General features: G+C 40.3%; 1 protein-coding gene across 3 annotated transcripts in view; it reads right to left on the bottom strand.

The window, feature by feature from the left end:
• Positions 1 to 14,865, bottom strand: part of LOC131086579 (VPS10 domain-containing receptor SorCS1) — a 257,794-nt gene that overhangs the window by 81,899 nt on the left and 161,030 nt on the right. For all 3 annotated transcript variants that reach the window (XM_058029651.1, XM_058029653.1, XM_058029652.1), the window contains exon 5: positions 8,704 to 8,777. In XM_058029651.1, coding sequence (XP_057885634.1) covers positions 8,704 to 8,777 — 74 coding nt within the window. The remainder of the gene's footprint in view (positions 1 to 8,703; positions 8,778 to 14,865) is intronic.

A 14,865-nucleotide genomic window follows, 5' to 3' on the forward strand; every position in this document is an offset into this window, starting at 1 on the left:
ATGCCAAATCCTACCGTGCCCTTTTCACAGACAAAACCAGTGTGAACATCCCTCATTCATTATATGGACACAGAGGATTTATGCAGCTTTTCCATGTCTCAGATGAAGTGACCCAATGCCGAATTAGGACTCCTGTGCCCACACCTCACCTGCTTTGGGGGTAAACAGGTATGACTTGCTCATGCAGCAAAGGCTGGCAGACAAATGACATAACAGCCTGTTTCCACTAAGGTGGATGGAATGAGATCCACACAGTTCTGGCCATTTTGAGATTATCAGCACTGAGTGGGAGTAGCTCAGATGTGGCTGCAGTGCAATGCCAAACAGAAAAGTGACATTGCTTGGAAAATTCAGTTTGACTACTCAGCATGAAAAATGCTTATGTGCCTCAGCTGCATTCCACAGATGGCTTTGTTCTTAACAAGCTATGTATCTAAGATGCCTCCTGACCTCAGCAATCCCTCTTCCTAGTCCCAATTTGAGCAAATCCCCATCTCCACATACACTGAGTTACACAGAAAGACTAACTAGCTGCAACAGTCATGTGGAAGAGGGAATGTACTCCTAGAGATCCTTATGCCAAAGCTGTCCTATGAGCATAAATATTCTAACAAGCTTTATCCTGTCACAATAAAGCTATAAAGTTGCTTTGTTCAGCACATGATAATGGCTTTGTAATTCAATTATTGGTAGAATTTGCCTTTAGGGATTTATCTTCCTTTAGCCTCAGCACTCATGCGAATCCCTTATCGTAAATCTTGCCAATGCAAAACCAGCTCCTCCACTGCCTCTGGACATATCCTGTCACTTCATGTTAAAAAACTGGCACCTTCCTCCAGCTCAGTGAATGGCAGATTACTGGTTTTGTTTTAAAGGACAGAATGAAAACAACAACAACGGTGGATGATGCTCATGTTGTCCATGGCAGCATCAATTTTTTGGTCCCACTGATGTTTCTATACCACTAAATTCTAATTTCCATTCACAAAAATAGTAACATGTAGCACTGAACAGGGAGCTTTTTGTCCAAAGATACAAAAGCACTTGACAATCAACCTTTAAGTAACCTTCCCTGCATGGTACTGATTTGTTCAAGACCTATGGAAAAGTACAAGACAAGAAGACCAAGTTAGAAATAGGGGCTGAGGAAAATTTTTGTTCTCAGCTTTATAGATAAACTTCACTGATTAGTCAAGAGCACAGGGGCCTCATTGATTTGACCAAGATCACACAGTTGCTATGTGGCAGAGACAAAAATAGAGCTGAGAGTCCTCCAGGCTCCTTTTTCTTTTACTACTATATTGACTCCATGAGGACTTTGCAGATACTCTCTGTTCCTTTTTTTGCTTGCAGAGGTCAGTGAATCTGCCCCAGGGAGCAGAGTGTGGGAGGCAATTCTTGTGGTTTCTTTAGTTCACTCCCTATTATGTGAAATTTCACAGATTTTACTATTCCTGGAACATACTTTAAAGACTGCTTTCCAGCTCGAACATCTCCCAACCACATCCTCCTGACATGTTTTAGAAACACGGACAGATTCCAGATAGCCATAAATCAGCAATTCATTTCTTTACATCTGGCTAATAAATCTCCCCTGACCATAATTTAATTAGTTTTTCCCTGCTACATCTCTGCACTACTCTTTCCCACATGGTGCAATCACATGAAATGATACAATTTGGTGCAATTCAACTGGCAGCCACTGGGCTAAACCCCTGCTATGGTTTGCTTCAGTCAGTTTGTCACCCTTTCTTTAGAACTGATAGAAAACAGAAGTGCAGTGAGTAAAGCCCAACTTCTCCTAATTGTGCCACCTCACAGCACTGACCCAGAAAAGCAGGTGGTTGTTGCTGCTGACACTGAAATGGGTGAGTCGGTAACTGGGGGTAGTGGTGAGACTTTCAGGCTGTGGGGAGTAACTTTTACTCTCACCATCCCACCACTTTTCGGAGCCCCAGTGCATAATGACCCACACTCTCCACACTCTGTTGTCTACATACCCCACAGCTTTGAGGGCAGCAGCAAAGGAAGCCTTCTCCCCTGCGACAGCTCTCTGTGGGATGCTCCACAGAGGAAACTTGGCTGAAACTCTGAAATAGATGGATGCAAATTCTCAGGAGGCAGCTGCCTATTGCTGGTAACATAGGGTGGGAGGAATGTCTTAAAATGAGGATCTAAACTAAGTGGATAAAATTCAGTTAACCAGGACTAGATCCTGATTTTAAAATAGCCTTATATCTCTTTTACATATATTGTAGGAAACTTAAGACTTCAAGCTGGAGGAGGAAAGTACCCTCTAGTTACAGCCTCTGAGCTCCCCTCCTCGGTATCATGAACCAAACCTACCTGATTTACAGCTTCTCTGCTGGTACAGCTAATAGGATCACAATTTCCCACTGTGTTAAGGAATGTCTCTCCCACCTTGCAGTGCTGCGGCCCAGCCAGGCAGCTCTGGAGGAGGCCAGCAAGTCATGTAGAGCAGGAGAGGAAAGTAGCACAGTGTGCTGCTCATTAAACATACAAGAGAACGGAGCAGTGCAACCTTCCTGACACAGACCCAGACGAATCCACAGGTGATTTACCTGTGCACTGCTTCACCTTGTCAAAGTCTGTCCTTTACAGAGAAAGCAGCTCCTAATTCCAATGCCTGCTGGAGACTGACACACCTTCCAGGGTCCTGCACAGCACTGCAGGCTCCTGTTACTGATCAGCCCCCAAACCAAGATTCTGAACATGGTGAATGGATGCCTGCCTACTTCTGCAGAACTTTAATGAGGGAAAGTGGGTGATGTAGAAAAGCTGAAGCTCATGGGAGTCTGTACTCCTTTATAAAGTATCTCTGGGTGATTTTTTAAGAAATAGCTGCTGAATTGGGAAAACTGAAACACACCAACCTATGCATCAACCAGACTGGGTCCCAAAAGGCTTAATCAGATGAGCATTTACTTCATTCACACCTGCTGAAAACTGTCGTGGGTTTCTCTGGCATGTACCCATAACCACCATATTTAAGCTATGAAAAAACATTTTAAATTAAATTTCCTCCCTTCAACTCACTGAAAAAGGCTTGTGTGTTAGATCAAGTGGATGATTTCCTGGACAGGCTGTCACAATGCACTTTGATTGGCATCTTTCCCATCAGCTTCCAGCAGTTGCCCTGCAGTGATTAAAAGGTCTTGTTCAGCCATACACAGCATCATTTGTAAACAGCCCAGGTACTGAGGCATTTAAATTGCCTCAGCCCACCTGGGTGGGCGTGCAAATCTCACCAAGCCAAGAACTGACAGAAACACTGGGACAGTGCACCCAGCTTGCTCCAAGTGCTTGAATATAATGAAGTTTTTAACAGGGCTTTGACACCTCATCCCCTTGATTTTCAGCTCTTTCAGCTGCTCCAGTGAACACCGTCAGAGCCTTTAAAATACAGTCTCCAGCCTCCTCTGAAAAAGAAAATTTATATACTCTATAATTACACTGTGAAGATTAACTTTCTTTGCTACTACTCATAAAAGAAACACAAATATAGCCCTATCTACTTATCTGTCCTCCCAGCTGCTTACAGGCTTTTCTCCCCTTCAGTGTGTGTGCATATTTTTGTATTATTTGATGGAAGAGTTTGGTTGGCTTACTATTTTACAGTGTTTGCCTCCATTTTCTTCTGCTCATCCTCAGAAAAATATAAAAGGAGACCTAGCAACACCTCTTACCAAACTGACATATCTCCTTTCATTTCTTCAGGGAATCATTAACATTGTGGACATGTGATGCTACTGGAAATCACAAATCGTGTGGGTTGGAGTGGATCCTAAAGATCACCTCTAGTTCCAGTTCTCCTGCCATGGACAGGGACACCCTCTACGAATCAGGCTGCTCAAAGCCCCATCCAACTTGGCCTTCAACACTTCCAACTTCCACAGCTTCTCTGGGCAACCTGTGCCAATGCCCCGCCACCCCAAAAGTAAAGAATTTCCTCCAATATCTAACCTAGACCTGCTCTTTTTCAGCTTGAGGCCACTACCCCCTGTCTTATCACTCCATGCCCCTGGCAAAAGACTCTCTCCAGCTCTCTTGTAGCCCTTTCCAGGCACTGGAAGGTGCTCTAAGGTCTCCCCAGAGCCTTCTCTGCTCCAGACTGAACATCTCCACATCTCCAGCTCTCTCAGCCTCACAGGAGAGGTGCTCCAGCCCTCCTGTTATTACGGCCTTCCAATCTTCTTGAAGTATGGAGTGCTATTATTTTTGTATTTCTCCTACTTGCTTGTCTGGGTGCAACACTCAAGTAGAAAATAAAATCAATACCACTGGTAGAGATAATGATTGTAATCTGATGACCTAATTTACTGGTTGGGCTTTTCTATTGTCCATTTTATGTTAGTTTTTAAGACACTTTTATTATTCTATTTTATTTCCTTCCTTTCCTCCTCCTCCAAGTTTCTCAAGGTTAAGTTTTGGTTAGAATTAGAAATTAGATGAGAATCTTTTCAGTAAAACATCTCATTTTGATTAAAAACTATTATGTTTTGACAAATTTTAATGATATTTTAAACTTTATTTCTTACTTTTTTTTTAGGGCCAGCTCTAATGACTTACTGACTTTAAGGAAATAATTTCTGGTGGAAGGCATGACTTGATCTGAGGACTAGAATAAAAACCTGGCTTTAATGACCAACAAATTTATCTTTTGGACATATAGGACTACATGCATTTTGAGCAGTTTTTCTGCAAGTACTGGCCATGGATGTTTGGATTTGCAAGTCACAAAGTACCACAACTGAACTTTGACTAGATGACTGAACCACTCAAAAAAGGAAGAAAAAAGCAACATAATTCCCAGGGCAACTGGCTCACCAATAGTGTTCACATTTGTATTCACTACAAACCAGCATCTACACCAGCAAAATTCCACAATAGGAGTGCATACCAAAAATCACCAAGTATCACAAATATAAACTCATAAGTATTTAAATAAAGCATTTTTAGCCAACTCTTTTAACGAGGATCTACTGCATCCTCTTTCCCTAATGCCGACTACATTAGTAAACACTGTGCTATCAGCAATAATCCATGTACATCAACTTGTTTCTGTATTACACTGCTGAATTAATATTGCTTAGAATACTCCTTCCTAGTAATTAGGGTATTTTCACAGAGCACACAGTTCCAGAATTACAAAGTACTTTGATAACTTTTATGCATTTTTCTGTCACAGTACATTGAACAGCAAAATCTCAAGAAGCTACTGGAAAAATAATAACAAACATGAAAATTGTTGATAGAGTACAGAACTGCTGTGTCACTGCATACACTGCCTGTATGCAGTGTGGATTCTTCCAAGTCTCCACCGGACACACAATAAATATGTGCTTGGCTTTCTGAGGGGAGTACATTTTCTTCAGTACACCTCTTCCACATCCCCAGATTATGCACACAGATATGTGAGATACTCAAATTACAGAAATTATTAGAGGTGTCAGTCAGAGCAGCCCATCACTAAAACCTGCCCAGCCACAAGTGTGTCCTAACAATGTTTTAATGAGGTAGAAAATTACAGATCTCTTTTTTCACATTTGTTTTATTTTGGTTTTTGATGGACGTTTTTAAGCCAAGAAGTCTCCAGTCACCTCTCATTTTAAAGGTTTGACTTCATCTGCTCATCTCCCACCTGACATTTCTTCTCATAGAGTGACACTACACCTCTTTCATCACACATGTGGATGTCAGGGCATCACTTGGGGCTCCAGGTGGAAGAATGAAAAGGGGGAACAGAAGAGCTTTGAATAAAAAATATTTCGTTTCCATATTAATGTCTTGTCTTTATGAAACAGAGGATGAAAGAATAAAAAGTACATGTGGCCTACAAGGAACTGAGTTGTGTCTACAGAGTGTTTTCTCAGAGTTATGTAGTAAGGATCATCAGACTGTTTTTCTTCAGGGGTTTAAATTTCTCTGGAGTGGTAGGAGGAAGAGTTGTTTCACAAACAACCAAAAATAAGCAAATAGAGAAGAAAATTCTCTTGTCAACAGATACAAGAAATGCAGCTGTAAAAGATACTACAGCTTCTCTGGCAGTGTTTGCAGATAGAGCCTTCTCAAGACTAAAACTAGCAATCTCAGTGGAGTTTATTCACAAGACTTTTGAGTGACCCAAAAGCTATTTACAAGACAACACAACAAGCTAAAATGGCAATGAAAATATCAGTGAGCAATCAGGAAAATGCATTTTATCTTTCATCAACCATTCAAACCTATGTAAAAGGTTTGAATGGTTGATGAAAGAAAAAAGGCCTTCCAGGTGCATCTTCCCTGTCAAAACAAGCAGCGTAACTAAACGCAGCCTCAGGAAGGGCTGGTGCCAGAGGCCTTGCTTTGTGTCTTCCAATTTTAGAGAAGTCCTAGTTTAGAGACTACTGGAAGCAATTTGTACTAAAGAAACTCCTCAGCCTTCCTTAGATACCAAATATTTCCCTCATTCTTTACCCAGTACAGCTGTGTCCTGGTTAATCCCTTCAAAGCCGTTTGATTTAGAGAAAGCACCAGGAACAGGAGAGAGTATCCCCACATTCTGCTTTAAGTTGCGACTTCAGGACATTTTACTTCACTATTTATTTCTGTTCTTAAGAATAAGTGAAGTCAGTCTTCTCATTTTTCAGGTTGATTACACTCTGGATACAAGCCAAAATACACAAGAATAAATTTTAAAAGCCCAATCAACAACAAATCATGGGGCTCTGAGCAAGACTTTACCCAACTTGTACACCAGCACTGGCTACAGAGATGGTGCTGCAGAAATCTGGATTTCAGCTGTACTTCAGCATCCTCTTAGGCCCCAGTTCCCTTTTGCCAACTGTGACCACGCCTGGAGTGCAAAGGGCTTCCCTTCTGATTCAGCATTTCAGTGCTGCTGGATCCTCAAGTACCTGGCTGCACAGAATGGAAATGCATATTAAAGTTCTGCTCTCTGTGGTGCTCTCAATCACACAGGCACAGCTGCTTTCTGCGGTGGATGTGCTTGAAGACGGACATTGTCCATAGAATTCCAGCTAAAAGTATTTTTTTCCTAGGATCATTATAAATATGCCAGTATGAGATGCAATGGTGTCTCCACAAGTTGTATTATTCTCACTTTTGACAGCAAAAGTACAGTCTAGCTTACACTGAAGTGTGTTCTGCAAGGGGCATTCTGTTCAAGGTGAAAATACAGGCTTGCATTTTCACGCTTTGTGAATGGCTGTAGGGAAATTGGATGGGCAGTTGGAACATTTCTTCATCTTTTAACTTGCTGTTTGCCTTTGAAGCTCCAAGCCTTAGTTCTCTAATTGTTAGGTTCTAAGAGGCCTTCAAATTTGAGCTCCACAGAAAAGGAAAATTACAACTTCATAATTTTTCTTATTACAGGCATCCATCAGCTCATTTCACAATAAACCAGAACTGCAAGCAATGACAGGAAGCTTCAAAAGGCTTGGAGTACTATACAGGACAAGGGTGTCCAGGTACAGTCCTTTCAGCCCTCTGAGCCCCTTCAGCAATTACAATTTTGTTGGATGTCTCAATGACAGGGTACCCAGATTTCTATGACTTTCTGCTTTTATTAGCCCAGAAAAAAACAGATGATGTGTAGAGCTCTGTGTTTGCATCTGATATTTGAGACCCTGTTATGAATCCTGCAGGAAAGAAACAGTGATATGAACACACATGTGACTGTACAGACACTCCCACCAGCAATGAATTTAAGTTGGAAATGGAATTTAGCTTGCATTAGCTTCAGCTAACACAGGTTCTGAGAAAGGATTAAAAAGCAGAAGCAGCAAACAAAATCTCTGGTCTATCCTTTGCAGACCAAATATAAATTCAACTTTAGAAGTAAATTTGACCTAGAGCTCTTCCTTCTTTTATAAATTAAAAGAAAATATTTGACTGAACCACTCATGAATCTTGCTATGTTCAAAACCAGTGGGTTTGACATAAATTTATGGTTTAGAAACTACCCTGCTGGTCTCATTTTAATCATTGGTTCAGCTCCTCCCAATTTCAAGATTACTATTTTACCAAAAGCTTCTCTTCTAAAGGCATATTCACAGGACACAAGCCCACTTTGCTGACAGGCAGACTAATGCCTCCATAAGGAATTGATGAGAAGTCCCATAGATTTTCAAACACAAAGCACAAGAAAACTTGATATTTGATTTGGACTATACAAACATGTTGGCAGGGAAATAAAAAGTCCAGTGTCTTCTTCATCTCTCAGTCTTCTTTTCCATGTAAGTCAAAGTTCCACTGATTTCTGTCTGGTGGAAACATGCTCACTTTCAAGGGCTAAGCAGGTCTAACAGTAATTAAAAGCACAACACCAGCCTCTAGAAGATGTCTATCTGTGGCAGAAATGCTGGTGTCCTCCAAGACTTCAGGCTTTGTCCCTCAATTGTAGCAGGACCAGACTGAACTCTTCACTCCCATCCTAAATCAGTGCTTTGTTCAGACTATTACTCAGCATATTTCAGTTCTGCATGACTCTTAGATCAAAGGCCCACTATTCCAATGTTGTATAAACACATAATGCCCCTTTCATACCAGTTCTAAATTAATCTTAACAAATCAGCAGTACAGACTGTATTCAGCCACACTGCCTTCAAGACTTCCTTCCAGAACCTCTGCATGTGTGGGGAAGTTGTGTCAAGGGAGCCAGGAAGAGGGTTTTGCTCTTACCAGTAGAACCTGTTGGGTGTAACTCCCTCATGAAGAAGCAGCCATCTTCTGCCAAACTCCACAGAACTGAATAACTGTGGACAAAACAAACAGTCATGAATCACAGTGAAACACAAAGACACCAGATAAATTAACCTGAAAAACCCTTCACCACTTCTGAGATACTGCCTTGGACTTTTATTCATCTCAGTCTTGAAGAGACACACCTGGGGCAGCTGAAACATGTCTGTGGTACCTTTTATTGGCATAGAGAATACTGAGATGTGTGATTTGGGACACAACTGGTATTACCTGAGGGATCACTTTATGGGTAAACCCAGCAACCCGCCCTGAATGAAAATTCATCATCCAGTTGCCTTCCTCAGTATTATGTTCAGAAGAACATTGTTTTTCCATTAGCAGTGCCATCCTTAGGAACTTTTGTCAATCTAGCACCAAATAAATGTTCTAACATGTCTGGACCTCCCTTGCAGGACTGGATGAGTTGAAACAGCACAAGTTACTCGTTCCAAAGAAACAATGTGTGATTCTCCCTCTGCTCTCGTCCTTCTCCTACCAATAACGTGACACCCTCTCCTCATCTGGTTACGCAAACAATATTCAAATACATCAATCATTTCAGAAAATCTTCCAATGATAAATACCAAACCAGCCTGAGAAAGGTCAGCAAAAAGGCACGTTTCAGGTATTATAAATCCTCTGTCACATCTTTGTGGAATGATGTACAAATGTTACTATTACAGAGCACTTCCCAACAGCTGCTCTCCCTAAGTGCTGCCATCAAACAATTCCCAGAAGGCCAGTAGAGGGAAGGATCACTTGGGTTCTGTTATTCCTTTTGCTTAATTTAGCTTCAAATTCATCATGTGGAAGGACTGAGAGGCAGTCAGCCCTACACTTTTCTTGCAGATTCATCCTGTTTCTCTTCCTTTCTTTGCCTGGTAGACTTGGTCAGTCCCCTTTTCTGACAACGCAGATGTTGGACATTGTTTTTTGAACTATTATCTCTCTTTTCATGACATCTCTTAAAGAATTTTGCATTAAATGCAGATGACCTGAATTTTTATGTGCAAACCATGGCAAATTTTTTTGGAACATGAAGTGGCTCTGGATTGGTAGGAAAGATGGATGTCTTTGAGACTACCACAAGAAAAAAAAATGATTATTTAAAAGCTTTGTGTTCATCAAAAAAGATTATTTGAATGTATTTTAAGAATTATGAGACTGGCATGTAAAAAAGGTTTGAGGTCTACTTATTTGGATATTGATTCCAAATGCAAAACCCAATATCCATACCTTTCCTATGTTAAAAACTTTTAAGAACATGGAGAAACTAATTTAAATAGCTTTTTGGTAAAGAGTGGACTGGCATGTGTTAAAATTTACTTTGAAATATTAAAGCTAAAAATTCACCTCTTTCATCTCCCCTCCTCTTGAACACTGTCAAAGAAGAGAGAGAGAAGAAGGCGGAAGGGACAGAAGATAACAAGAGTAAGGAGAGGGAAAAACAGTGTAGTTCTGTGGCTAGAAGAGCATCCAATTTTAAAATTTCAGTGAGTCTTATTTTTAAGTAGAAGATTATAGATCCATTTTTAATTGAAACTTTAGGAAACACTAACTATAACAAAGGAACACTTTTCTTTTTGGAAATTATATAAAATCTTTTAGAACACTGAACAACCACTTTTTGCAGTGATTTAAGGTCACCTATTCAAGAACTTTACCACTACAGGATGTATTTTCTCTCCCTCACACTCAAAATCCATTTCTAGACCTTTTTTTATAATTGCAGCAAATATAAGCATGACAACAACTGCTATTATCTACTATCTCACTGATGTAAACGTTTTTCTTTTCATGGTAAAGTAGTTTCTTTTGTGCTAAGTACTGTCTTTGACATACAGTAATTTAAGTTTCAATAAAGCTCATGTGATCCTTTAATAAAGAACAGGGAGCAATCCAAACTCAGCAAATACGTCTGTATTTCCAGACCAGGGATAAACAGCATGCAAGCTTTCCAGGGACACTGATGTTCCCACAGCTGAAGTCATCATATTGAATCCTGTTTTCCCACTTTTTATCTCTCACCCTTATCCCTCTCTGGTTTCCCTGAACACAACTAGTAAGTTGCTATTCCCTAATAAGCAGGTTATTCCCTCTCTGAATTTGCTGGTGACAGTAGCAGTGCCCAGAATGAATTAATCACAGCCTGCAGAAGCTTTCTCTGTGCTGGTGTAGCACCCTCCTCCAGTCCCACTGCAGTGCCAGGTGCTTACAGCCCTGGTGCCACAGCTTCCCTCTGGCTCTCCCAGCACAGCTCTTCCTGCAGAGGGGCCCTGGCCTGGAGCATCCCTCAGCTCCCCCACAAGAACAGAGGCTGTGATGCTGCACCGCACCCACAGAGCCCTGCTTTCTCCTGATCTGTGCCCTGAGGAAGATGTAATTCAAGTAAAAAAAGTGGAGAAATGCAAGAGTTTCTGTTTCAAAGGTAGGAAATGGATCCAGCAATTCTACTGTGAGGGCTGGACCGTTTAAATTAGAAGCCAGTGCCCAGCGAGCTGGAGACAGCATGTGAGAAAAGGCAACAGCTCTCAAAGGAAAACACCAGCTCCCTGGGAGCCCATATCCAAAGCTCTCATTGTCTTTGATAAGACACTTTTATAACCAGACATTAGAAGGTTTTTCATCCTCTGCCATTATCGCAGCACCAGCTTTGGCCTTTCCTGACTCACAGCAGAACACGCAGCACTAATGTATCTTTAGCAAAGAGGGAATTCCCCACCTTAGGGATGACCACTCCACCTCCCCCCAAAAAAATTGCAATAAGGATTTTTTCAGATGTTTTATTCTAAGTATCATTAATTTTTAAACATAGCTAATCCAGTTGGATTGAAAAAAAAGAAGTCTTTGAAGGCTATGTTTCTGTCAAGTATTGGTTATGATCCAGCTGGGATTATTTTTCCCCTTTTAGCAATTGTAGTGCTTGAATGGATATTTTTTAAACCCAGCGTGGCATTTTGCTCTTGTTACAAAATCCCTCTCTCTCCTGGGACTTCTTGTGATAGCCTTGTGCATGCAGTCCCTTCAAAGATGACATTTTGTTTTCTTTGGCAAGCACTGCTGTCTGATGACAATTTGCATTATTAGAATGAAGTCAGAGAATGTTCTTTGCTGTGCTTATTTTTCAAGCACGGATAGAAAACGAACCTCTTACAGTTTTATTGTATGTTTTCATCTGAGGGCCAAGCTGACATTTCTGTTTTCATGGCGACAAAACCGTTATGAAGTACAAATCTTGTATTGATCTCTCAGATTTGACCCTTGTTCACCAGGGAATAATTCTCTTCTTGCTTCTTCTCTTCTACATTTAGTTTTCTGTGTAATTTGCAGATTGTGTAACAACCATTAAATAGTCTGGGTTTGCTTTGTTTTGCTTTTTTAAATCTTAACATTCTGTGAAGTACCTCATTTATATAAGAGAAAAGAAATGCAAAGGAAAAGAAAAGGCTGTTCTGAGGTTACAAATACCTTCTGAGGCTGAGCAGGGATTCAAATAAACCCTCTGAATGGTGAGACAATTCCCCAGCCCTCTCACAACACGACACCACTGTCTCTGGGAGCAGGGAAAGCTGACATCTGACAACTGAACTTCTGTCCTTATCTACACCAGGCATGATATGATACTGCCCCCTCCCTCTTTTTTGTTTCCCAGCCTGTATGAGAAGCCCAAGAGCTGCTCGTGTATTTCAGAGGGATAGCGTAAGCTTCACCTTGAAATGCTCTGGGATATACAGGCAACAGCAGCATACAGTTGCCATGTATTATTCTTTTTCCCTTCTAATTTCCCAATCTTTCTAGCACCAACTTCAGACTTGACTAATTTTTTCTTTTGCATTTCACAGTATAAAAAACTCAAGTAAATTCTATAAAATATAAGGAGAAAATGTGTTTTGTTTCCAAAAATTTCCATTAAGAATAACTGGGTTTTATTAGACCCACCTATTCTGATACAACACCATCTAAAGGGTCATTATGCCAATCAAGACCTATCATCACCCTTAATGTTTTCAACAGATTACTTTTCCTAGCCAAAGCTGTTATGTGAGGAATGTCTTGTGCCTTCATTTTCACTTCAGTGCCTTTACAGTTTGATGCAGATACAACTGACCCTGAGCGTCCATGATGTTTCATCATTCAGCATTTAAAATAATTGGATTAAATATTTGATTCTGATGCTCCTCCACATACAGATCTTGAATCATGTGGCAGTTCCATGTGCTTCCTATGCTGCTGAGAATATTAAATTTTAGACAATGATTTAATCTCATGCAAGAAAAAATATGCACATAGGAATTCAAAACCTGGTTAAATAAAGGGTGATTTAAGTTGGGTGTTGGAAGTGACATTAGGGAAATACTTTGAGAAAGTCAGTAGTTTCTATTATTTCTCTTTTACTTCAGAGATTCCCCCTAAACATTTTATAATGGAATATAACATGGAGTCTGAGTTGATTGGGTTTACCAACTTTGGTCTAACATTCAAAAAAGAAAAGGGCTCTTTCTCTCACCTCTAGTTTCTGTGCACTCTCAACTCATTCTCCCTGGACACAGATCAGACCAAAAAATATCAATCTACACCACATTATTGACCCAAAAAACCCCAGATGCAAATGGAAAACTAGCTCAGAACAGCTTTGAAAGCACTGGGTTTGATTCAAATTCACCTCTAATTCCATGAGAAAGTTTCTACTAGCCACAGCTCCTGGTACTTTCTTCACCTATACTGACTTCTTGACTCCTACACTTCCTCGTGTTTCTATGAGATGATTAAAACTAATGCTATTCATGCTGTTTCCCCCTTACCCCTTCATACACCATTTATTCACACACAAAAATCCTCCAAACACCAGTGCACCTTAGCCACAGATTTTGCACTGGTGAACCATATAAATACTTTGAGAGATCTTTATTTTCCTCAAATTTCAAATTCACCAGGGAATGCAACATCCCAAAAGCAGTTTAGCTATAAACATAAGAATCCAGCTGGATAAAGACAATTTTTTTTCTGAAGATGCAACAACACAATTTGATATACATGCCAGCAGTCCTTCTTCTCATTCATTTATGCAGAATAAATTTTATATTGCTGTTAAATTGTACTTTACCACTACTACTTTTACTACTACTACAAATGCAGGTGCATTTGAAGAAATCCTAGCCTTCTACAAGGTTTCAGTCATCATTCTCATTGTTCATAAGAGCATTTTTCAAGTATTATTAAACTGTGAAAGACCATATTTTGAATTGATCGAAAATTTCAGGAAAGCAAAGAGCAGTAGGGAAGGCATCATGTGGATTGCTGCAATTTGGTGATGTACTTCTCCAATTTAAATCTTTCTTGCATTTCATTTGCTTTCTATACAGTGCAGAAAAAAATGGGGTTAGTGCATCAGAGAAGGACTTCAGATTGAACATGTTTATACAGGCACAGTCCTTTATGGTCCTTCACACCCCTTTGCCCCTGACTCTATCTGTTGGATGAAAAATTATCACAGTGGGAGAGAAGTTTCCAGAGTGGCAAAAGATACATCTCAAAACAGGAATGAAATTGAATGAACAGGGATTTCGATGGACGCATGCTCCCCACATGCATCCAGTGCAGCTTACTTTGGTATCAAACAAAGTACATTGCATTTAAAGAAATTACTGCACAGGGCATTTCTTCTTCAGAGCAGCCAAAGGTTAGGAGGCATGCTGCTATTCCCTGAACCAGACTATGGACCAGGTTTTTCTTTTCTAAACTGCATTTAAAAGAACAGTACGTTTTGTATAAAAAAGAACATAAAATTGTGCATGGTATTTCTTTCCTAAAATAAAACATACAGAAATGTGCTACAGGGTTGATACTCATTTACTTCCCTAATCTCTGATCTATTTGTAAGTTCCACTGTTAAGAAGCTTAAATACCCTTGAAGCAATAAAGTTCACAGGATGCTGCATAGACTTTGAACATTTTAAGTTGCAGGCAATGCATTAATCACACACGCAGAACCATCAATAAGGTTACCCAATAATTGGTGCTTATTGAATGCTGATGGAAACACATCAGAGTGATAAAGCTGTCAGATACCTGCTTCACAGCCCCTTCAAACACCAGTGACGG

This window comes from Melospiza georgiana, chromosome 8 (assembly GCF_028018845.1).
Source record: "Melospiza georgiana isolate bMelGeo1 chromosome 8, bMelGeo1.pri, whole genome shotgun sequence".
Taxonomy (NCBI): Eukaryota; Metazoa; Chordata; class Aves; order Passeriformes; family Passerellidae; genus Melospiza; species Melospiza georgiana.